At 45.2% G+C, this 25,898-nt stretch overlaps 1 protein-coding gene across 1 annotated transcript; it reads left to right on the top strand.

Moving 5' to 3' along the window:
• Positions 1 to 267: 267 nt before the first annotated feature.
• Positions 268 to 6,784, top strand: LOC116516703 (zinc finger protein 501-like). The gene is made up of 3 exons (XM_032229350.1): positions 268 to 291; positions 1,523 to 1,649; positions 5,685 to 6,784. Exons 1-3 carry the CDS (start codon positions 268 to 270, stop codon positions 6,782 to 6,784), a joined length of 1,251 nt encoding a protein of 416 aa, XP_032085241.1.
• The last annotated feature ends 19,114 nt before the right edge of the window (positions 6,785 to 25,898 follow it).

Here is a 25,898-nt window from a genome sequence, read left to right as displayed (position 1 = left end):
AGAAGAAGTTCATTTTTCTTTATGTCTCCTCTACCCTTGTCCCCCTCTCCCCACACCCACATCCTATCGCAGGTGATGGGCTTGCAGTCCTCCTGGGAGATCCCTGCTTATCAGCTGCCCTCTCCCACCCAAGATCTGCCTAATACCGAAGAAGGAACTGTCTCACGTTGATCCGGAGTCATATTGATACTGATCCCCTTGCAAGAACAAAGGACTTGGATGGTAGAGAGATTGGCAACGCAGAGAGAGAGAGAGAGAGAGAAAGAGATGGCTGGAGACCCCATCCTGCAGGTAAGCCTGCCCTCTGTTCGGTGGTGGGATTAAAAAATGCTAGCGACCCGTTCTCTGCCCGATTGGTGGGTGGGCATAGCCATGGTTCTGGGAATTGAAGTCCAGCCATCTTAAAGTTTAGAATAGAATAGAATAGAATAGAATATTGGAATAAGGAATTGGAATAAGGAATAGAAGAGAATAGAATAAGGAATAGAATAGAATAAGGAATAGAATAGAATGAATAAAATAGAATAGAGAATAGAAATAGAATAGAGAATAGAAATAGAATAGAATAGAATAAGGAATAGAATAGAATAAGGGAATAGAATAAAATAGAATAGAATATAGAATGGAATGGAATTAGAATAGAATAGAATATTGGAATAAGGAATTGGAATAAAGAATAGAATAGAATAGAATAGAATAGAATAGAATAAGGAATAGAATAGAATGAATGAAAGAGAATAGAGAATAGAAATAGAATAGAAATAGAATAGAATAGAATAAGGAATAGAATAGAATAAGGGAATAGAATAAAATAGAATAGAATATAGAATGGAATGGAATTAGAATAGAATAGAATATTGGAATAAGCAATTGGAATAAAGAATATAATAGAATAGAATAACGAATAGAATAGAATAGAATAAGGAATAAAAGAATAGAGAATAGAAATAGAATAGAATAGAATAAGGAATAGAATAGAATAAGGGAATAGAATAAAATAGAATAGAATATAGAATGGAATGGAATTAGAATAGAATAGAATATTGGAATAAGGAATTGGAATAAAGAATAGAATAGAATAAATAGAATAAGGAATAGAATAGAATAGAATAAGGAATAAAATAGAATAGAGAATCGAAATAGAATAGAAGAGAATAAGGAATAGAATAGAATAAGGGAATAGAATATAGAATGGAATGGAAATAGAATAGAATAGAATAGAATTTAGAATAGAGTTTAGAATAGAATAGAATTTAGAATAGAGTTTAGAATAGAATAAAATTTAGAATAGAGTTTAGAATAGTAGAATAAATTTAGATTAGAATTTAGAATCAATTCTAAAGCAGAATAACAGAATTTTTAAAATTAATATAAATTATGCAAATTGGGGAAATGAAATCGGGGGTGGGGGGGAAACCCCAGCAGTGGCCGGATGCTGTCATTCGCTTGGCCCCCACCCCCCCCAAGAGATCCAGACAGGAAACTGAGCCAGCGCTGACCTCTCTTGGGTTCATTTTCTCAGGATCGGGTGACCTTTGAGGAGGTGGCGATCTACTTTTCTGCAAAGGAGTGGGAGACTCTAACCGATGAGCAGAAGAGCCTTTACCTGGATGTCATGAAGGAGAACTACGAAGCCCTGGTGTCTCTAGGTACCTCTTTTTCATTAGGGGGTGGGGTAGGGGGGTTTCCTGGTTAAAAACCACACACACGATGAGCTCTGCAAACGGGATCCAGCACTGCTAGTTCTCTCACTGGGCACAGTGTGAATCTATCTGCTGAACAAAACTCCATACTGGCAACAGGAAGGGCATCGGGCCAGTAAACCTTCAGTTTCCCAGACTCCACCCCACAAGGGGTTATAGGGTCGTTCAATGATGACGACGACGATCCAGAACAGCTAGTCCTCAACTTACAACCACAATTCGAAACCCTCAAATGTATGTTGCCGAAGTGAGACATTTGTTAAGCGAGCTTCGTCTCGTTTTACGACCTTCCTTGACGCATGGGTTGAGTGAATCGCTGCTGTCCTTAAGTTGGGAAGACGGCTGTTAAGTGAATCTGGCTTCCCCTTTGGTTTTGATGGTCAGACAGTCGCAAAAAAAGGGGATCACGCAACCCCGGGAGAATGCGACCGTCATCGCTGTGAGTCAGTTGGCCATACAGCCAAATGTAAATCGCGTCACCGCGGGGATGCTTCAACGGTCATAAGTGTGAAAAACGGCCCTAAGTCACTTTTTCTTTCAGTGCCGTTGAAACTTGAAACAGTCACTAAATAGTTTAATAGTTTAGTTTAATAGTTTAATAACATTCATATGCCGCCCAATCCCGTAGGACTCCGGGCGGCTTACAATACAGAAATAAATCAAAAAATAAAATACAGAGAAAGAAAAGATAGATTTAAAAACAGCACACCATGCACTCCGTTCTAAATGGGGCTGGACCGTATTTTGGGGTCAACAGCCCCAGGCCTGCCGGAACAGCCAGGTTTTAGTGGCTTTTCGGAAGGCCGGGAGAGTGGGGAGGGTCCGGATCTCCACGGTTAGATCGTTCCACAGGGCCGGGGCAGCTACAGAGAAAGACCTCCCCCGAGTAGTCGCCAACCGGCAATGCCCGGTCGACAGTACCCAGAGGAGGCCCAACCTGTGAGATCTTATGGGTCGTTGGGAGGTATGTGGCAGGAGGCGGTCCTGCAGATATCCAGGTCCCAAGCCATGAATTCTGTAAGTTGAGGACGACCGGTAACAGCTGAATGACTACCTGCAATCAAGATAGAAAATAAGTGGAAAGGAAAAATAAATTCAGAGAAAGAGCTGCTGCGCCTTGGTTCCTCCTCCCCCCAAGGGGGGCGCAGCTGTTTCTTCACATTCGGGAGTTTGGGAGTTTGATCCCAGGTAGAGGCAGATGTAGAGTCTCCTGCTTGGGCAGAGGGTTGGACTAGATGACCTACAAGGTCCCTTCCAACTGTGTTATTCTGTTGTTATTCTATTATTCAGAAGTTGTGGGAGCTTCATCACTGGAGGCTTTCAAGAAGAGACTGGGCTGCCATCGGTCAGAGACTGGGCTGCCATCGGTCTGCTTGGGTGGGGGGTTGGACTTGATGACCTTCAAGGTCCCTTCCAACTACTCTTTTTTTCTCTCTCTGTTTCTTTCTTTCCTTTTTCTTTTCCTTCCTTCCTTCCTTCCTTCCTTCCTTCTTTCTTTCCTTTTCCTTCCTTCCTTCCTTCCTTCCTTCCTACCTACCTACCTACCTACCTACCTACCTACCTACCTATCTACCTACAGCTTCCCTTCGGAAGTTGCGGGAGCTTCATCCCTGGAGGCTTTCAAGAAGAGACTGGGCTGCCACCTGTCAGAAATGGTGTAGGGTCTCCTGCTTGGACAGGGGGTTGGACTAGATGACCTACAAGTTCCCTTCCAACTATTCTTTCTTTCTTTCTCTCTCTGTTTATTTCTTTCCTTTTTCTTTTCCTTCCTTCCTTCCTTCTTTCCTTCCTTCCTTCTTTCCTTCCTACCTACCTACCTACCTACCTACCTATCTACCTACCTACCTACCTACCTACCTACCTACCTACCTACAGCTTGCCTTCAGAAGGTGTGAGAGCTTCATCCCTAGAGGCTTTCAAGAAGAGACTGGACTGCCATCTGTCAGAAATGGTGTCGGGTCTCCTGCTTGGGTGGGGGGATTGGACTATATGACCTCCAAGGTCCCTTCCAACTCGGTTCATCTATTACTTCAAGGGCAGCGAAGGGGCAGGATTCACACACGTCTCTCCCTTTTGTGTCCCCCCCCCCCAGGTCTCGCTGCGCAGCCCCCCAGCGTCCTCCTGCAGATCGAAGGCTGGGAGAAGCCCTGTGCGGGGAGAGCACTGTTCCCAAAATCCAGAGAGGATCCGAAGGGCAATTTTGGGGGTACGTTCTGTCGCTGCAGAACCCCGAAGAGGGTTCACCCAACGGGAGGCAGGAGGAGACTTCAGCGATGGCCATCCATTCCAGAGAAGTTGGGAGGTTTCTGCGGTGGGAGTGTGAACCAATTGGGGGGGCAGGGAAGCCTTGGGGTTCGGCAGCTCACCATCGCCTTGTTAGAATCGAAGGGTTGGAGGGGATCTTAGAGGTCACTTAGCCCAACCCCCCTCGCCACATTGGGTTGCAACGGGCCACGCCCATGGAGGCAGATGTTTGGCAAAGCTCCTACCCCGGTCCCCATAACGGCCATTTTGTGAGAAAGCCCCTATTTGGAGTTTGCAATAGCAATAGCATTTAGACTTGTATATCGCTTTACAGCGCTTTACAGCCCTCTCCAAATGGTTTACAGAGTCAGCCTTGAGGTGGTCAGGATCAAACTCCTGGCAGTTGGCAGAGTTAGCCTGCAATACTGCTTTCTAACTACTGCATAGGGAGGTGGGGAGAGAGGGAGGAAGGAGGGAAGGAGAAAAAAAAGAGCAATGGCACTCAGACTTATATACCGCTTCACAGTGCTTTTAAGAGCCAAGGTGGCGCAGTGGTTAAATGCAGCACTGCAGGCTACTGCTAGATCAGCAGGTCAGCGGTTCAAATCTCACCAGCTCAGGGTTGACTCAGCCTTCCATCCTTCCGAGGTGGGTAAAATGAGGACCCAGATTGTTGGGGGCAATATGCTGACTCTCTGTAAACCGCTTAGAGAGGCCTGAAAGGCCTATGAAGCGGTATATAAGTCTACTGCTATTGCTAATAGCCCTCTCTAAGCAGTTTATAGAGTCAGCGTTTTCTCCCCAACAATCTGGGTCCTCATTTTACCCACCTCGGAAGGACGGGAGGCTGAGTCAATCTTGAGCCTGGTGAGATTCGAACTGCCAAATTGCAGGCAGCTGGCAGTCAGCAGAAGTAGCCTACAGTACTGCACTCTAACCACTGCGCAACCATTGTCCGTCCTTTCTTTCTTCCTTCCTTCCTTCCTTCCTTCCTTCCTTCCTTCCTTCCTTCCTTCCTTCCCATTTAGCACTTAGATTTATATACCGCTTCACAGTGCTTTACAGCCCTCTCTAAGCGGTTTACAGGGTCAGCCTCTTTCCCCCAACGATCTGGGTCCTCATTTGACCCACCTTGGAAGGACGGGAAGCTGAGTCCACCTTGAGCCTGATGAGATTCGAACTGCCAAATTGCAGGCAGCCGGCAGCTGGCAGAAGCAGCCTGCAGCACTGCACTCTAACCACTGCGCCACCGTGGCTCGTAATGTGTCATTTTTCTCTCCCCCCACCACTCCAAATTATACAGTACGTTTGCTCTCCTGCATTTTTGTAATGCTTTTGTTCGGCCTCTTGTCCCAGCAGGAGGCCAGCAGACCATCAAACAGGAGCCTTCGCTGGATGAAGACGATACAGGACTACCCCACTGTCCACCAGCCTGGAAGGGAGGACAGGAGTCCGGGTCCCTCTCTGAACAGCCGCAGTGGCTGGGAGGCTCCCTCAGGCCAGATTCCTCCCTAGTCGGAGCAGACCCCTGGGACACGGGGTCCAAAGGGGCGAACTGTAGCCTGGTGGGTGAGCAGGCTCTGCCAGTGGAATTTCAGCCCGCACGTCGAGGGGCAGGAGAAAGCAGTTTCTGTCCCCTGAGCGTCACTGCCCCCCAGCCAGGCGCCCACGAGGAGATGCTACTGATCTGCACTCAATGCCAGAAATGTTTTCCCATCCGTTCTGCTCTCCCGACAGGGCAGGTGTGCCCTGAATGTGAGAACAGCTGTGTTAAGAGCCCCGTGACCCTTGCTGAGTCCCAGAGCCGAGAAGGGCCGTTGCCCTGCTCCTGTGCGCACTGCTCCACGCCGGGCGTCTGCCCGAGGGCTGTCCTCAAGGAGGAGAGGCCCTACAAGTGCGGGAAATGTGACAAGACCTTCCGATACGCCCACGAGTACAGCTGGCACCAGAAGGTGCACGCCGGAGAAAAGGCCTACCGGTGCAGCGACTGCGCCAAAGTCTTCCGGCACAAGCAGGAGCTGATGTGGCACCAGCGCACCCACACGGCGGAGTGGCCCCACAAATGCGGCACCTGCGCCAAGAACTTCCGCTTCAAGCAGGAGCTGACGTGGCACCTGAAGACCCATTCCGTGGAGCGCCCGTACAAGTGCCCGGAATGCGAGAAGAGCTTCCGGTACAAGCAGGAGTTCATGTGGCACCAGCGGGCCCACATCGGCGACCGGCCGTACAAGTGTCCGGAGTGTGAGAAGAGCTTCCGTTTCAAGCAAGAGTTTGCCTGGCATCAGAGGAGCCATGCCGGAGAGAAGACCTACCGGTGTCCTGGCTGTGAGAAGAGTTTCCGCTACAAACAAGAGTTTGTCTGGCACCAACGGATCCACACCGGGGAGCAGCCGTACCCCTGTGCCTCCTGCAGCTCCACCTTCACCTGCCGTCAGGAGTACATGCGCCACCAGCGGCTGCACGATGGGGAGAAGCCCTACCAGTGTCCGCACTGCGAGAAGACCTTCCGCCGGGGCTCCACCCTCATCCGGCACCGGCGCATCCACATGGGCGAGGGGCCCTTCAAATGCCCACACTGCCAGCGGGCTTTTGGCCAGAGCGCCAACCTTCTGAAGCACCAGCGTGTGCACAGCCTGAAGAGCGAGATGCTGGAGGCTGCTTCAGAGTGGCAGCCCTGCCTGCAGAGCTTGGGGGCCCCCACACGGCAGGACATCGTGCCCGGGATGCTCAGCCTAAAGACGGTTTCAGGGAGCGCCCTGCTCCTGCTAAATCTGCCAGACCCCAACCGTGGGAGAGAGCCGGGGGGCAGGCCAGATGTGTGGGAGCCTCAGTCGTGACCTGACTCACGTGGTGGCATTTTGGGGGCATGATCTCTTCAACCTCAAGTGTGGAATTGGGTCCGCCGTGTGTCAGACCTGCCTCAGCTCAGGACCTCTAGGAAAGGGAAACCCTGGATTCCATTCGGTTGAAGCACAATAGGTTTATTTTTACTAAGGCGAAGTGGTTGCAGCGAAAGCAAGGCCGGATCTGAAGATTCCCCTGCAAAATGTTACCTTTCCTCCCCTTTCCCTGGCCCTTCCATTGAGCAGTCCATCTTTGTCCAATGGCGTGCCTTTTAGATGTTACTGACGAGTCCCATCTTAGTCACGAAAGTCAGGTGGGGTAACACTGTTCAACCTTAATCCGTTGGGTTAACACGAGACGTTCTGACGGTGAGACAAATTTGGATAAACATGATCTGGATTTTTAGTCGCTTCCCAAGGCCGTTAGTGGGATAGAAGGAGGACTATTTTGTTGACATTTGAATGCAATTAAAATGGGGTAAGGATTAATTAATTGCAGCGAATACACAAGTGGAGAATAATTATTTTTTTCCTACTGTTACGATAGCAGAGTTTTGAGAGGCTGAATATGGGGGGGGGGAAACGACCCAGGGATGTTGAACATCTAGTTCTCCCCCCTCCCTTTGATTTAAAGGAGCAATTTCCCATCTTTTACATCCACAATCCTGCGATCAGAAATTGTGGGATGGACTATAAGGTAAGGAAAACCAACCATTTCACCCAAGAATAACATTTACATGTTAGCGAGGGTTCCATGATTGTATTTATTTACAAAAAACTTTTGTAGAAAAAAATAAAAATAAAGTCCCAACGATCTACCCCGCATCCAGCTAAACAACTTTGGAGTTTTATAGTTTAATTTTGATTGATTAATTTATTATTATACTACAATTGTATCACAGCGGCCAGTTGTTTCACCGGATTTGGCATTGGTTACTAGTCGGGCCCCACCCAGGGGCCTAGGACGTCGTAACGTATTTTCGTAATATGCGTGCAGATCCAAGCAGTGCGGCTTTTTGCATTTGACTGATGGTGATTTTGTCAATTTTTAACTGTTTTAAATGTAATTCCAGTGCTTTTGGAATAGCACCCAGTGTGCCAATTACCACTGGAATTACCACTGCTGGTTTGTGCCATAGTCGTTGAATTTCGATTTTTAAGTCCTGGTATTTTGCGATTTTTCATGTTCTTTCTCGGCGACCCTGCTATCACCTGGTATTGCGATGTCTATGATTGTGACCTTATTTTTCTCAACCAGTGTGATGTCTGGTGTATTATGCGCCAGTATTTTGTCCGTTTGTATGCGGAAATCCCACAAGATCTTGACCATCTGATTTTCGGTGACTTTTTCAGGCTGATGTTCCCAGCAGTTTGTTGCTGTTTTAATATTACAATTTTTGCACAAATTCCAATGGATCATTTGTGCTACTGAATTGTGCCACAATTTATAATCAGTCTGCGCGATTTTTTTACAGCAGCTGAATTTATTATTATTATTATTATTATTATTATTATTATTATTTATTAAATTTATAGGCCACCCAATCCCGCAGGACTCTGGGCGGCTTACAAAGCGAAAGAAAAAAGAAAAAGGAAAAAAAGAAAATAAAAAATAAAAATAATTTAAAATTCACGACACACATTCGTTCTAGTCGGGGCTGGACTTTTCAATAAGGTCAACAGCCCCAGGCCTGCCGGAACAGCCAGGTTTTAACAGCTTTCCTGAAGGCCATGAGAGTGGGTGAGGTCCGGACCTCTGGGGGTAGCTGATTCCAAAGGGTCGGAGCAGCCACAGAGAAGGCTCTTCTCCGGGGGCCCGCCAGCCGGCACTGACTGTCCGACGGCATCCGAAGGAGGCCCACCCTGTGGGATCTTATCGGCCGTTGGGAGGTATGTGGCAGTAGGCGGTCTCGATTGATTGATGTGGTGTGGTAACCTACAGATGGAGCCTCACCATCAGGAGGCTGTGAGATCAATCCTAGGTAGAGGCAGATAGTTCTCTCTCAGCACGATGAGAATATATTCTGCTGAACAAAACTCCTCATTGGCAACAGGAAGAGCATCTGGCCATTCAAACACTCTGCTAGCCCATTCAGTTGCCCAGATTCTATCTCACAGATGATAGCATTAGCAGTTAGACTTATATACCGCTTCATAGGGCTTTCAGCCCTCTCTAAACGGTTACAGAGTCAGCATATTGCCCCCAACAACAATCCGGGTCCTCATTTTACCCACCTCGGAAGGATGGAAGGCTGAGTCAACCTTGAGCCGGTGAGATTTGAACAGCCGAACTGCAGAACTGCAGTCAGCTGAAGTAGCCTGCAGTGCTGCATTTAACCACTGCGTCACCTCGGCTCTTGATGATTGATTGGTTGGTGGTTGATTGACTGCTCTCCTTTGTTTTCTGTGATACACCTACTGACGGTTCAAGGCCCATGGTTTAGAGAGAATAGTATCCAGGTGAACAACGGAAGGTGCATAATTAGGATTTCCGCCTTCCTTATCGCGGGAATAATTGTTCAAATTTTAGAGGGATATTTTACTTTCCTTAGGAAGGAGGAGCAAACTTGAGGAGAAACTTTAGCTCATCCTTGCTAATGGACAGGGGGTTACACCAGGAGTGGGTTGCTCCCGGCATTACTGCCGGTGCTCCGCACGCATGCACTTCTGCACAAATATATGTCTGCGCGTCAGTGGTGGGTTCCGGATCCTATTGCATCCTGCTGCAACGGGGCCTGGCATCCACCATGTGAACATGTGCAGCCCACGGGCAGCCCACACATGTGTACTTACCATCCGCAACACTCCAGCTGCTCTGCGGAGTGTCGCACGGGCGCCATATGCTCCATGTGTGTGCGCGAAAGCCCTGATCGGCTCAAATAGCGGTAAGGAGAGCTTGTGGGCGGGTGGGACCCTCTGGAGCACCGTACCGGAATGGTACCTGGTGCTCCCAGCCTGCACCGGTACGCTCGTACCGGGGCGTACCAGTCGTATCCCACCACTGCTGTGCATGCGCGGGGGGTAATGTGCAATTACAATTGTTCTGTGCATGCGCAGAAACGAAAATCAAGATGGCGGACCTGTAAAAGAACTGGTTTGGGGGCGTGGCAGGCCTGGGTCACTGGCGGTTCCAGCGACTCCGGCCGCTGAACCGGTCCGAACCGGTAGGAAGCTACCTCTGGGTTACACCATACATCGGTAGAAGTTGATTTGGTGGTGTTGGGGTATTCAGGCTGCTTTTGGAAACATACTAGTAGTTGGAAGAGAAGAAGGGATCCTCTATAGATTCTCCAGTGCTTCTCAGCCGTGGATGCTTTTAAGACGGGAGGATTTCAGTTCCCTACAAATTTTGGGAGCGCTGTGGCTTATCCACCCGAAGGTGGCGCTAAAACCTTCTTGACCAGAAGAAGGAGCCCCCTGGTGGAGCAGCCTTGAAAGAAGGAATTTTCTGCTCCTTATCACAGAGATGCAGAAGATCAAAGCTATTTTGGTGCTATTCACATGTTACAGAGAAAACAGCGGGTCAGGTGATTGGTGCACAAAATCCTACGTTTCCTCCCCCAAATAGAGCCTGGCTTGAAAGAGAAGAGGTTGCACTTGGCCCAGATGCCAAAATAATAAATGATCCCCCCCCACTTTGCATTCTGAGAGAGGGAGGGAGGGAGGGAGGGGAGAGGGAGGGGGGAGAAAGAGATTCGATAGATAGATATAGATAGATATAGATAGATATAGATAGATATAGATAGATGATATAGATAGATATAGATAGATATAGATAGATATAGACAGATATAGATAGATATAGATAGATATAGATATAGATAGATATAGATATAGATAGATATAGATAGATTAGAAAAATAGATACATAGATGAGAGAGAGAGAATGATATAGATAGATTAGATAGAAAGATAATGATAGAGATAGATAGATAGATGATAGAGATAGATAGAGATAGATAGGTAGATAGATGATAGATAGATGATAGAGGTAGGTAGGTAGGTAGGTAGGTAGGTAGGTAGGTAGGTAGATTGATAGATGATAGATGAGAGAGAGAGAATGATAGATATAGATAGATTAGAAAGATAGATAATGATAGATAGATGATAGATACAGAGAAATGATAGAGGTAGATAGATAGAGATAGATAGGTAGATAGATGATAGATAGATGATAGATAGATGATAGAGATAGATAGATGATAGATAGATAGATAGATGAGAGAGAGATGAGAGAGAGAATGATAGATAGATTAGATAGATAATGATAGATAGATGATAGATGATAGATACAGAGAAATGATAGAGATAGATAGATAGATAGATAGATAGATAGATAGATAGATAGATAGATAGATAGACAGACAGACAGACAGACAGATGACAGATAGATAGAAAGATAGATACATAGATGAGAGGGAGAATAATAGATATAGATAAATTAGAAAGATAGAAAGATAATGGTAGATAGATGATAGATAGATGATAGACAGACAGACAGATGATAGATAGATGAGAGAGTGTGTGTGTGAGAGAGAGTTGAAAGATTATAGCTATATAAAGATATTATACACACACACATTGAACACAGACTCATCTAGAGATGCTCCAACTGGGAACCGGGGGCGGGGGGGGCAAGGGAGGTTGCAGAGGGTAGGAAACAATAGCCCATCATTCCCAACCATTAAACCAGTTTGAAAGCATCCCAGAGAGTGAAGGAGCACATTTTCAAGCTTCCTCGCAAGGCCGGTAGAATGAAGACAAGCCTCCCTTGCAGGGACTTTCCTGGTGCTCAGAAGAAGAAACGCCTCCTGGGATGGCTTGATGTGCAATCCATGCAAAGAAAGTTCCCACAATTGTTCCCACGGTCGCTCAGGGAGGGGGGGTTGGAAGGACAGGCATGGGGATGGCACCACAGTGGCGGAGGGTAAATCGATAATCTAGGTGGCCCCAAGGAAGGGGCTGCTGGCCGTTTGTTCCCTGGCCAAGAAAACGTGCTTGTTGTAACGAAAACTTAATTTTTCCAAACTTTGTGCCTCCACTTTTCATTCTTTTAAAAAGCACCGGATCTATTTCCATTCCTGGGCGGGGTCTTAATGGACTTCCTATCTTGATTTTTTCCTCCCCTCTTAAGCGCCTGAACCGTCTACTTCCCACCAACTCCTTTCCTCCTCTTGTTAAAGACCCGGGCAAGCGGTTTGCAAAAGGCCGGCCCGACTCGCCCAGCCAAGTGGGACACAGTAATCAGCAAGAGGAAGAAGGCTTCCATCAGAATAGAGCTGGAAGGGAACCTTGGAGGTCTTCTAGTCCAACCCCCTGCTCAAGCGGGAGACCGTATACCGTTTCAGACAGGTGGCTTTCCAATTTTTTCTTAACCCCACCCCCAGTGATGGAGCACCACAGGTTCTGGTGGCAAGCTGTTCCACTGGCTAATTAACAGAATAACAGGGCTGGAAGGGACCTTGGAGGTCTTCTAGTCCAACCCCCTGCTCAAGCAGGAGACCGTATACCGTTTCAGACAGGTGGCTTTCCAATCTCTTCTTAAAAAACCCCCAGTGATGGAGTACCACAGCTTCTGGTGGCAAGCTGTTCCACTGGCTAATTAACAGAATAACAGGGCTGGAAGGGACCTTGGAGGTCTTCTAGTCCAACCCCCTGCTCAAGCGGGAGACCGTATACCATTTCAGACAGGTGGCTTTCCAATCTCTTCTTAAAAACCCCCCAGTGATGGAGCACCACAGCTTCAAGTGGCAAGCTGTTCCACTGGCTAATTAACAGAATAACAGGGCTGGAAGGGACCTTGGAGGTCTTCTAGTCCAGCCCCCTGCTCAAGCGGGAGACCGTATACCGTTTCAGACAGGTGGCTTTCCAATCTTTTCTTAAAAACCCCCAGTGATGGAGCACCACAGGTTCTGGTGGCAAGCTGTTCCACTGGCTAATTAACAGAATAACAGGGCTGGAAGGGAACTTGGAGGTCTTCTAGTCCAGCCCCCTGCTCAAGCGGGAGACCGTATTGTAAAATCGAAGCACCTCGTACAGCAACTCGGCTTTTTAACCATTCTTGTGGTTCTTTTAAAAATAATAATAATACCCTTTTCCCATGAATATGGAGCTTTCTTCCCGGCCAGCTGCTAAGCTCGTCTTCCAGAAATCAAAAATAGCCGGCTGGTTTTGGAATGAGTTTATTTATTTTTGTTCGAGAATTGCCCAGGGATTGCCACCTTTTCCAGAGCAAATCCTTCGTGGGCAGCTTCCCTGGCCAGATGCACAGAATCCAAATTCAGCCAGGAAATGAGAATAAATTGACACAGAAGTGGGGACTGGTGGGGGGGAGAGGAAACTTGCTGAAAATAGCTGTGTCTGCCTGTATTATGTCTGATCTTTTATCGTTTTTAAAATTAGAAACCTCGGATACTGCAGGCTTTGCCTTTCTCTCTCTTTCACTCTGTCTTTCTTTTTTTCTTTCTTTCCTTCTCTTTATTTTTCTTCCTCCTTCCCTCCCTCCCACCTTCTTTCTTCTTCAGTCTTTTCTTTTTTCTTTCTTCCTTCTTTCTTTCCTTCCTCCCTCCCACTTTCTTCTTCTTCTTCTTCTTCTTCTTCTTCTTCTCCTCCTCCTCCTCTTTTCTTTCCTTCTCCTCCTCCTCCTCCTCCTCCTCCTCCTCCTACTACTACTACTACTACTACTACTACTACTACTACTCTTTTCTTTCCTTCTTCTTCTCCTCCTCCTCCTCCTCCTTCTTCTCCTCCTCCTCCTCTTCTTTTCTTTCCTTCTTCTTCTTCTTCTTCTTCTTCTTCTCCTCCTCTTCCTCCTCCCTCTTCTTTTCTTTCCTTCTTCTGCTTCTTCTTCTTCTTCTTCTCCTCCTCCTCCTCCTCCACTTATTTTCTTTCCTTTTCTTCTTCTTCTTCTTCTTCCTCTTCTTCTTCTTTTTCTTCTTCTTCCTCTTCTCCTCCTCCTCCTCCTCCTCCTCTTTTTTCTTTCCTTCTTCTTCTTCTTCTTCTTCTTCTCCTCCTCTTCCTCCTCCTCTTCTTTTCTTTCCTTCTTCTGCTTCTTCTTCTTCTTCTTCTCCTCCTCCTCCTCCTCCACTTATTTTCTTTCCTTTTCTTCTTCTTCTTCTTCTTCCTCTTCTTCTTCTTTTTCTTCTTCTTCCTCTTCTCCTCCTCCTCCTCCTCCTCCTCTTTTTTCTTTCCTTCTTCTGCTTCTTCTTCTTCTTCTTCTTCTTCTTCTCCTCCTCCTCCTCCTCCTCCTCCACTTATTTTCTTTCCTTTTCTTCTTCTTCTTCTTCTTCTTCCTCTTCTTCTTCTTTTTCTTCTTCTTCCTCTTCTTCTCCTCCTCCTCCTCCTCCTCTTTTTTCTTTCCTTCTTCTGCTTCTTCTTCTTCTTCTCCTCCTCCTCCTCCACTTATTTTCTTTCCTTTTCTTCTTCTTCTTCTTCTTCTTCTTCTTCTTCTTCTTCTTCTTCTTCTTCTTCTTCTCTTCTTCCTCCTCCTCCTCCTCCTCCTCCTCCTCCTTTTTCTTTCCCTGGGCCAAACTGACCATCTGGCTCTGGAGATTAAAGGTTAAAGTGCACATTGTTGGCTGCTCCAGCCTTCCCCACTTATTTTTACAGTACGACTTGGGCGTTGACTGTGCAGGAGGGTCCAAAGGAAAGCTGGGTTAAGTGTTTATGCAGGCCTATCCTTTCTTTGCCCCCCCCCCAAGCTGCCCCCTCCCACCCTGCCCCGGGCTACACAATGGCAGGAAGCTCAGGGGTGGATGTTTTGCTCCAAGTATCTAATCTCTCTCTGCTCCCTGCTCCTTCCTCAGTTGGGTCCATTCCCCCAATCCCACCGAAAAAAAACCCTTAAAAAGTTGGTGCCATCATTTGTTGTGCTGCCCCATTTTCTCTCTGACCCCCCCCCTGCTGCCCCCTTTCACACTTTTCCCAGCATAACAACTTAAAATGGCTGATTTTTTTCATGCCACCCACCCTTCCGAAAAAGGGCCTGTGATTTGGCAGCTGCCAAAAAAGCCAACACGGTTCTAGGCTGCGTCAACAGAGGGATAGAATCAAGACTGCGTGAAGTGTTAATGCCACTTTATAAGGCCTTGGTAAGGCCACACTTGGAATATTTGCATCCAGTTTTGGTCGCCACGATGTAGAAAAGATGCGGAGACTCTAGAAAGAGTGCAGAGAAGAGCAACAAAGATGATTAGGGGTCTGGAGGCTAAAACATATAAAGAACGGTTGCAGGAACTGGGTATGTCTAGTTTAATAAAAAGAAGGACCAGGGGAGACATGATAGCAGTCTTCCAGTATTTGAGGGATAGAATCAAGATCACGTGAAGGGTTAATACCACTTTATAAGCCACACTTGGAATATTTGCATTCAGTTTTGGTCACCACAATGTAGAAAAGATGCTGAGACTCTAGAAAGAGTGCAGAGAAGAGCAACAAAGAGGATTAGGGGACTGGAGGCTCAAACATAGGAAGAATGGTTGCAGGAATTGGGTATGTCTGGTTCAATGAAAAGAAGGACCAGGGGAGACATGATAGCAGTCTTCTGATATCTCAGGGGCTGCCCCAAAGAAGAGGGACTCAAGCTATTCTCCAAAGCACCCAAGGGCAGGACAAGAAGCAATGGGTGGAAACTAATCAAGGGGAGAAGCAACTTAGAACTAAGGAGGAATTAGTTTTCAATACTGCATTCTAACCACTGTGCACCGTGGATGGATGGACGGACGGATGGATGGATGGATGGATGGAAGGAAGGAAGGAAGGAAGGAAGGAAGGAAGGAAGGAATATCAATAACACTTAGACTTATATACCGCTTCACTGTGTTTTTCCAGCCCTCTCTAAGCGGTTTACAGTCATCCTCTTGCCCCCAACAATCTGGGTCCTCATTTGACCCACCTCGGAAGGACGGAAGGCTGAGTCAACCTTGAGCTGGTCAGGATCAAATTCCTGGCTGTGGACAGAGTTAGCCTGCAATACTGCATTCTAACGACTAGAAGGAAGGAAGGAAGGAAGGAAGGAAGGAAGGAAGGAAGGAAGGAAGGAAGGAAGGAAGGAAGGAAGGACAATGACAGTAGCAATAGCCTTTAGACTTATATACTGCTTCACAGTGCTTTCCAGCCCTCTCTAAGCGGTTTACAGAGTCAGCCTTTTGCCCCCAACAATCTGGGTCTTCATTTGACCCACCTCGGAAGGACGGAAGGCTGAGTCAACTTTTGAGCAGAGTTAGTTTTCAATACTGCATTCTAACCACTGTGCACCATGGATGGATGGATGGATGGATGGATGGAAGGAAGGAAGGAAGGAAGGAAGGAAGGAAGGAAGGAAGGAAGGAAGGAAGGGCAATAACAGTAGCAATAGCCTTTAGACTTATATACCACTTCATAGTGTTTTACAGCCCTCTCTAAGCAATTTTACAGAGTCAGCATATTTGCCCCCAACAATCCAGGTCCTCATTTTACCCACCTCGGAAGGACGGAAGGCTGAGTCAACCTGGAGCCTGGTGAGATTCGAACTGCCAAATTGCAGGCAGCTGGCAGTCGGCAGAAGTAGCCTGCAGTGCTGCACTCTGACCACTGCGCCACCGTGGCTCATATCCGTTACTTTATCCATCTCTTTGATGCCCTGCCTTTCCTCCAGAGCACAGGTCATCCTCAACGTACCACCAGAACTGAAAAGCGGGTCGTTAAAGTGAGAGACTTGTTCAGCGAGTTTCGCCTCCCATTTTGCCACTTTTCTGGCCGCCTTGGTTAAGGCAAGTTGTTACGGGTGTCACCCGGTCGTTAAGTGAATCCGGTTTGCCCGTTGACTTTGCTCGTCAGAACCCTGCGACCGTCGTAAATGTGAATCCTTGTCACGCAGCTGAACATAAATCATGTGACCTTAGTGGTACGACGATGGTCGTTAAGTGTGAAAAAAACGTCCTTTTTTCGGTGCCGTGATAACTTCAAGCGGTCGCTAAGTCGAGGACTACCTGTAGATCTGGAAACGGTTGTAAAATACAATCCCACTCATCCTTTGTTCTCTTGACTTCTTCTTTTTTCCTTTTTTTGCATTTAACAGTGTTCCAAATAATTATAACTTGGTCGTCAAAGATTATATCTTTTCTCTCGCACCTGATTTACAATACAATAGCAGAGTTGGAAGGGACCTTGGAGGTCTTCTAGTCCAACCCCCTGCCTAGGCAGGAAACCTTATACCGTTTCAATTTGCAATTATACCTATTATTGCAGTGATGGTAGGGAAGATACAATGCTTGGCTCTTGTTCCGTTAATTAAAGGTTTCGTCTCTACAGCACTGGAGTTAATTGCTCCCAATTGATTGTGACGGGAGGGATTTAGTTAATGGATCCCTTCTTTCTGGCTGCTTCCTTGATTTTCTTAATGAAGTTGTCTTGTCTTCTGTTGCTGGGGATGATGGTGGAAGCTTTAATTACGACTCTTCTTTTTAGAGGGTTTTGCTAGGCAGAAATGCCAAGAATGCAAGAAAAGGGAGTTTTTGAAGAAATAAAAACAAACAGTAATTCAAGTTTCTTTCCGAGGGAAGAAACTCCCAATTAAGGGAGAGTTTAAGGTGCTATTCATCATGAAAGACCCAGTGGTGAGCCACAGGCGACAAAGCAGGAAGGGGGGGGAAGGATGGATGAAGGGTTTGTAACGCACTTTAGTAAATAGAAGTTAGCCTGCAATTCTCTCCTGTGGAAGAAGGGAGCAGGGAGGGGAAACATACTCTTCTACGACACCTGGGGAATAGCTGCCTGTCCTTCCTGCGGTCAAAGGACGGAGGACAAAAGACAAAGCCGTAGCTTAAGGCATGAAACTGATTGGTTGATTGATTTGTGCCATCGATCAGATGTCAGTTCTTAGTTCCTTGTGGGTCCGATCACACTTGGCCAATAAAGAATTCTGTTTTATTCTTGTTTCTATTATTTCTATTTCTATTCTATTTTTCTAATTCTATTCTATTCTTTCTCTTCTATTTTTCTAATTATTTTCTATTCTATTTCTAATTCTATTCTAATTCCATTCTATTCTATTTTTCTAATTCTATTCTATTCTGTTCTGCTCCATTCCATTCCACTCCATTCCATTCTATCTCTATTCTTTCTAATTCTATTCCATTTTTCTATTTCTATTCTATTTTTCTAATTCTTTTCCATTCTATTTCTAATTCTATTCATTTCTAATTCCATTCTATTCTATTTTTCTAATTCTATTCTATTCCGTTCCGTTCCATTCCACTCTTTTCTATTTCTATTCTATTTTTCAAATTCTATTCTATTTTTCAAATTCTTTTCTATTTTCTTATTTCTATTCTATTTTTCTAATTCTATTCTATTTTTCTAATTCTTTTCTATTCTATTTCTATTTCTATTCTATTCTAATTCCATTCTATTCTGTTTTTCTAATTCTATTCTATTCCGTTCCATTCCACTCCATTCCATTCTATTCTATCTCTATTCTATTTTTCTATTTCTATTCTATTTTCCTAATTCTGTTCTATTTTTCTAATTCTTTTCTATTCTATTTCTAATTCTATTCTATTCTAATTCCATTCTATTTTTCTAATTCTATTCTATTCCATTCCATTCCATTCCATTCTATTTCTATTCTATTTTTCTAATTCTATTCTATTCCGTTCTGTTCCACTCCATTCCATTCTATTCTACTTCTATTCTATTTTTCTATTTCTATTCTATTTTCCTAATTCTATTCTATTCTGTTTTTCTAATTCTATTCTATTCCGTTCCATTCCACTCCATTCCATTCTATTCTATCTCTATTCTATTTTTCTATTTCTATTCTATTTTCCTAATTCCATTCTATTCTGTTTTTCTAATTCTATTCTATTCCGTTCCATTCCACTCCATTCCATTCTATTCTATCTCTATTCTATTTTTCTATTTCTATTCTATTTTCCTAATTCTGTTCTATTTTTCTAATTCTTTTCTATTCTATTTCTAATTCTATTCTATTCTAATTCCATTCTATTTTTCTAATTCTATTCTATTCCATTCCATTCCATTCTATTTCTATTCTATTTTTCTAATTCTATTCTATTCCGTTCCGTTCCACTCCATTCCATTCTATTCTACTTCTATTCTATTTTTCTAATTCTATTCCATCCCATTCTGTTCTGTGCTAATGACCAGGTGGAACAGCTTTCTGTGGCTCATCATCTTCTTCTTCTTCTCTTTCCTTCCATCTTCCCCAACGTGAATTAACATGGCAGAGACGGCCGTGGTTTGCCTGCAAATGACATTCTCCCATCTCCTCTAATTCCACCAACAGGCTGGGAAAGACCATCACCAGCCGGAGAAATCAACATTTTTCCTGCAGACGTGATTATTGGAAGAATTTCTTACATTCCCAGGATGAGTCCCTTTTTTATGCCTGGCTTCATCACATCTGCCAAGATACTGCTAAAAAAAAAGTAAGCTCTCTTTCTCACAGGCTAAATTCAGAAATGGAAAAAGCATCTTGGGAAGCTCCTGGAACGCCATTCCCAACCCAAATCTGAAAATTATTTTTGGGAGGGAGAGGGGGGGGGAGGGAAGGCTTCCCAGGTAGTCCTCAACTTACGATCACAATTGGTAGCGGTGATCGTGTGAAGTTTCCAAAATATGACCTAATTAATTTACAATTAATTAATTAATTCCCTTTTCCTATGTCAACCTTAGTAGTCATGGAAACGCTTTTTACAAGTTGACAGATAGCAGTGCTCCAATCTCTCAGGGGCTGCCCCAAAGAAGAGGGAGTCAAGCTATTCTCCAAGGCACCTGAGGGTAGAACAAGAAGCAATGGGTGGAAACTAATCAAGGAGAGAAGCAACTTAGAACTGCACTCAATTTTGGTCACCGTGATGTAGAAAAGATGTGGAGACTCTAGAAAGAGTGCAGAGAAGAGCAACAAAGAGGATGAGGGGACTGGAGGCCAAAACACATGAAGAACGGTTGCAGGAACTGGGAAGGTCTAATTTAATGAAAAGAAGGACTAGGGGAGACATGATAGCATCTTCCGATATCTCAGGGGTTGCCCCAAAGAAGAGGGAGTCAAGCTATTCTCCAAAGCACCCAAGGGCAGGACAAGAAGCAATGGGTGGAAACTAATCAAGGAGAGAAGCAACTTAGAACTAAGGAGAAATTAGTTTTCAATACTGAATTCTAACCACTGTGCACCGTGGATGGATGGATGGATGGATGGATGGATGGATGGATGGATGGATGGATGGATGGAAGGAAGGAAGGAAGGAAGGAAAGAAGGAAGGAAGAAATATCAATAACACTTAGACTTATATACCGCTTCACTGTGTTTTTCCAGCCCTCTCTAAGCGCTTTACAGAGTCAGCAGGACCAGAAGCAATGGGTGGAGGAGAGAAGCAACTTAGAACTAAGGAGGAATTTCCTGATAGTTAGAAAAATTTATCAGTGGGACAACTTGCTTCCAGAAGCTGCGAATGCTCCAACACTGGAAGTTTTCAGGGGGATGTTGGATATCCATTTGTCTGAGGCACCTGAGGGCAGCAGGACAAGAAGCAATGGGTGGAAACTCATCAAGGAGAGAAGCAGCTTACAACTAAGGAGAAATTAAATAGAAAAGTGGGGGAAGAGGGGGGGGAAATAGGGAAGAAGAAAATGATAATATATAAGTATATATTCAAAAGTAAGATACAAAGGGGAATAAACATAATCAGGATTTGAGGGTACAAGAAACGATATTTAACTAATTTTGGGTCAGCATAAATACCACCTCAAGAAAATAAAAATTAAGAGCTGGAAGAGAAACCTATAATAGAAAATGAAAGGAACAGAGGAGGAGAGGAAAGGAGAGGAAGAGGAGGAGAGGAAGATAGAGGGGAGGAGGGGAGGATGGAAAGGAGAAGGAGAGAAGGAGAGAGGGCAGGAAGGGGAAGAGAAAGAGAGGAGTAGGGGAGAGGTAAGGGAAGAAGGGAAGGGGAAGGAGAGAGGAAGGAAGAAAGTAGAGAAGGGAGGAAGGTGGTGTTAAAACAGGCAAGGGATGGTAAACACAGCAACCCAAACGGTATGTTATAACCCTGCAAACGGAATGACAAATGTATAAGAAAGACGAAATGTAAAAAAGAATAATAACGATGTGAATTGTTTATAAAGAACAAAAAAAAACTTTTCAAAAAAAAAAATTCCTGACAGTTAGAATAATTAACCAGTGGAACAACTTGCCTCCAGATGTTGTGAATGCCCCAACACTGGAAGTCTTTAAGATGTTGGATAGCCATTTGTCTGAAACGGTATAGGGTTTCCTGCCTGAGTAGGGGGTTGGACTAGAAGACCTCCAAGGCCCCATCCAACTCTTGTCATTCTCCAAAGCACCTGAGGGTAGAACAAGAAGCAATGGGTGGAAACTAATCAATGAGAGAAGCAACTTAGAACTGAGGAGAAATTTCCTGACAGTTAGAACAATTAACCAGTGGAACAGAAATTGCCTCCAGAAGTTGTGAATGCTCCAACACTGGAAGCTTTTAAGAAGATGTTGGATAACCATTTGTCTGCAGTGGCGTAGGGTTTCCTGCCTGAGCAGGGGGTTAGACTAGAAGACCTCCGAGGTCCCTTCCAACTCTGCTATTTTATTTCTATTGGGCACAGAAAAATTGAGCACAATTGAGCACAGAAAAGGTAGTGTGTGTGTGTTTTTTTTTTTTAATCTTGTTAAGTGAGACATTTGTTTTGGTGAGTTTTGCCCCGTTTTATGGCTTTGCTTGTCACCGTGGTTAAGGGAATCACATCGCAGCCCCGTTGATGTTAGGAACCTGGCTGATAAAATGAACGTGACTTCATGCCGGCTGGGGGGGGGGGGATTCTGGGAAGGGAAGTCTACTGGTTTACCAAAGTCGAGAAAGAGTGTTCTGCATCCTTCATGGACCAATCCCGCCCCTTCCTTCTTCCCCATCTTTCCCCCATCTTTTCCCCATCTTGAAGGCTCTCGGGGGGGGGGGATGGGGGGAGGCAGGGCTGGGCAGGCTATTGTTCCTTGGGATGTTTTGCAAAGCCGTGAAGCCCAGGCAGGGTCACCCAGGAGCCAAGAGCGAGGAGGTCACCCTTCCCTGGGCCAACAGGCATAAACAGGAACCTGCCTTTCCGCTGACCGTCTTCCAGAAGATGACAAACTTTCGGAGAAGAAAGTAAGATCAGGGCGCCGGGAGGAAGGCATTACAATTAGTCAAGTCTCTGTGGAAAGCGAAGGAGGAAGCTGAGAATATAAACCAGCATCAGGCAGCATCTGCTGGGATAAAAACAAGCATATATATATATATATATATGACTACCATCCCAATCATCACAAAATCTCCAGAACCTTAAAACCTACAAACTTGAAATTTGACACGTACGATCCTCTTGGCTTCTTGGTGCTTGCTAAGAAAAGATTTGACGAAATGACCATCAGATCATTAGTATTTCTTATACAGTAATTAACACGCTCTGAGGCTAAGGAGTTCTACTCCCCCTCCCCACCTGAAAAGAACTCTGTTCCAACTGCCAGTTGCCTTATATTAACAGACTCTGATGCTAAGGAGTTAGACATTCTACTCCCCTTCCCCACCTGATAAGAATTCTGTTCCAAACAGTAGAAGTAAGAAGATCCTATTGGAATGCATTGCTCAAGAAGCACCGAAAGGAAAACGCGCCTTTGCGCTTATGTTTAAAAAGCTCGTAAAACCCGCTTCTTTCCACTCAAACTGTCCTCGGATCAGATTCACACAATACCCAGATTAAGATGGAGAGTGCACCCTTGGGGTGCAACACAGCCGTTCTTTTCCTATGGAACGGAGGTGCGTGGGAGGGTTTGGGGAGGGGGCAGCCATTGCGAGGTTTAATTTGGGAAAGGCTGTCCTGTCAATAGAGGAATCCGATTGATCAAAAATGCCAGAAAAACACAATAAAGGGAATACATATTTAATTTTACACGGGTTAACAGCAGCCAGAATTGTATTTGCACAACAATGGAAAAGTGAACATTAAACAATATTAAATATTGCAGAAATGGATAGATTAACACCTAAAATTAAGGAGAAGGGAGAAACCGAATACTTCCTAACATGGGACTTGTTTTTTATCAATGGCTAACTAGCAGAAACAGAAGCCGAAGAGAATTATTAATGACCTAAGGAAGATTTATTGAAATGGATAAACAAATATTATCACGCGATCAATATTAATGTTGTGAATATTGTGATGATGATGATGATGATGATGACTGTTTCTCAAAATTAATTGCACTCGGGCCACACACAGTTTATGAAAAAAAATATGGATTTTTAAAATATTAAATAAAAACTTTTTAAAACTTTTAAAAAAATGCATCTCCCTCTCGCCCTCCCAAGTGTGTTTATTTTGCAGGAGAGTTCCTGAAACAAGCCAACCCTTCATTAAAAAGATCCTGCCAGATAAATCTACATGCCCCACAACGCCAAGATATAAAACTGACACGGGTGAGATAGAACAGGTCACTTTCCCAAATTGGTTCCAACTTAAGTAAGGTCCCGAAGGGGTGGAGCGACGTATTCCGAATACACAAATCGGGATGATGTTTAGCAGAACTCTTCGCCCCTTTGGTCTCTCAAGATCTTTCTCTTAGGGGGGACAAATTGCTTTGAAATGATGGAACCAGAAAGGAACAGAGAGAGGGGGAGGGAGGGAGGGAGGGAGGGAGGGAGGGGAGAGAGAGAGAGAGAGAGAGAGAGAGAGAGAGAGAGAGAGAGAGAGAGAGAGAGAGAGAGAGAGAGAGAGAGAGAGAGAGAGAGAGAAGAATGGAGAGAGGCAGTCATGTGAAGCCATGACCTCATAAAAGGTGATTTCTTCAGAATCAGAGTAGAGCTGGAAGAATAGAATAGAGCGAGAGAGTTGGAAGGGACCTTGGAGGTCTTCTAGTCCAGCCCCCTGCTCAGGCAGGAAACCCGACACCACTTCAGACAAATTTATATCCAACATCCCCCTGAAAACTTCCAGTGTTGGAGCACTCGCAGCTTCTGGAAGCAAGTTGTCCCACTGATAAATTTTTCTAACTATCAGGAAATTCCTCCTTAGTTCTAAGTTGCTTCTCTCCTTGATTAGTTTCCATCTGTTGCTTCTTGTCCTGCTGACTCTGTAAAGCGCTTAGAGAGGGCTGGAAAAACACAGTGAAGCGGTATATAAGTCTAAGTGTTATTGATATTCCTTCCTTCCTTCCTTCCTTCCTTCCTTCCTTCCTTCCTTCCATCCATCCATCCATCCATCCACGGTGCACAGTGGTTAGAATTCAGTACTGAAAACTAATTTCTCCTTAGTTTTAAATTTGCTTCTCTCCTTGATTAGTTTCCACCCATTGCTTCTTGTCCTGCCCTCGGGTGCTTTGGAGAATAGCTTGAGTCCCTCTTCTTTGGGGCAGCCCCTGAGAGATTGGAAGACTGCTATCATGTCTCCCCTAGTCCTTCTTTTCATTAAACTAGATATATCTGCAATTGTTCTTCCTATGTTTTAGCCTCCTCCTCGTCATTGTTGCTCTTCTCTGCACTCTTTCTTCCCTTGGAAGTCTTCTAGCTGAGCCCCCTGCTCAAGCAGGAGACCCTATACCATCTCAGAGGAGTGAGCGTCCAGTCTCTTCTTAAAAGCCTCCAGTGATGGAGCAGCCGCAACTTCTGGTGGCAAGCTGTTCCACTGGTTAATTGTCCTCACTCTTAGGAAGATTCTCCTGAATTCCGAGTTGCTTCTATCCTTGATTAGTTTCCCTCCGTTGTGTCTTATCTTGCCTTCTGGTGCTTTGGAGAATAAATTGACACCCCCCCCTCTTCTTTGTGGCAGCCCCTCAAATATGAAACGTTGCTATTGTGTTGTTGAGGCTCTAGAAAGAGTGCAGAGAAGAGCAGCAAAGATGATTAGGGGGCTGGAGGCAGGGCCGGATTTTCCTATAGGCTAACTAGGCTTCAGCCTAGGGCCTCCAGATCAAGAGGGGCCTACATTCAAATTGTTAGCAAAATTAAAATTACACTACTCTAAAAACAATGAACACTAAAACACTGAACCGAAAATAAGGAGAAATTCTACGCATATGACTAATAAACAAACATAAAAATGTATTGGATAAGATCGTTCCAGCGCCGCGGCAGTTGGGGAGCCCGCCCACGTTCCCGGCACCGGCGGTCGGGCGAGAGGCGCGGCCGCCCCCAATAGCCGCCCCATCGACGCGGAGCCCACCAGCGGCCAGGCAGGTGAGGGCGAGGGGGCCGAGCCGGGGAGCTGAGCGCAGCAGGGGAGGCGGCTGGCCTGGCTGCCTTTGCCGCAGAGCAGAGCCGTCCTCCGTCGGGAGGCCAGCTATACATATTGATATATATTGATATATATCACAGTAATGATGTATTTTATTGTCTCTCATGCAATTTACAAGCTTAAAAATGGGAGGTGAAAGGGCCTCATAAGTGGAATAGCCTAGGGCCTCTTTTCATCTAAATCCGGCCTTGGCTGGAGGCTAAAACATATAAAGAATGGGAGACGTGTAGTTTGATGAAAAGAAGGAGATGATAGCAGTGTTCCAATATTTGCAGTGTGACACGGTGCATTCCAGTGAATGCATCCTAAGAAGACCATTATTATTATTTTTTGGGGGGGGATAATTGTAGGATAAACATCTAACCCATCCATAAGTCAAGATGCAACAGGGGCATTCCTAGAGCAGTGTTTTTCAACCACTGTGCCGTGGCACACTAGTGTGCCGTGACATAGTATAAGGTGTGCCGTGGGGAAATTACTTTATATATAGTCAATATAGGCACAGAGTTAAATTTTTTAACATTTTCTAATGGTGGTGTGCCTCGTGATTTTTTTCATGAAAAAAGTGTGCCTTTGCACAAAAAAGGTTGAAAAACACTGTCCTAGAGGAACCCACCACTCATCTGGGCCAAAAGCAATTGTTCCTCATCTTCTGCCGTACTTCTCCTTATTGGGTTGGAAGGGTTTATCTCTAGCTCCCTTCGGGGGGAGAGGAAATTAAAGTCCAGGAACTGCAGTTTCCACCTGAGTTAAGTGCTAATTTAAAAAAAACAACCCTCACCTTCCTTAATAGGGCCAGGAATTACCCTGGGGGGTGTTTGTAGAAATTAGAAGG

Source organism: Thamnophis elegans, chromosome 13 (assembly GCF_009769535.1).
Source record: "Thamnophis elegans isolate rThaEle1 chromosome 13, rThaEle1.pri, whole genome shotgun sequence".
Lineage (NCBI taxonomy): Eukaryota > Metazoa > Chordata > Lepidosauria > Squamata > Colubridae > Thamnophis > Thamnophis elegans.
The sequence above is the reverse complement of the archived record's forward strand: the minus strand, read 5'-3'. Positions and strand labels throughout refer to the sequence as shown.

Bases quoted from the DNA above. Each gene is read 5' to 3' on its own strand.
- LOC116516703 (XM_032229350.1), top strand. From the start codon at position 268: ATGGCTGGAGACCCCATCCTGCAG. The intron at 292-1,522 runs GTAAGCCTGCCC...TCATTTTCTCAG, and splicing joins CTGGAGACCCCATCCTGCAG to GATCGGGTGACCTTTGAGGA. The intron at 1,650-5,684 runs GTACCTCTTTTT...CTCTCCCGACAG, and splicing joins CGAAGCCCTGGTGTCTCTAG to GGCAGGTGTGCCCTGAATGT.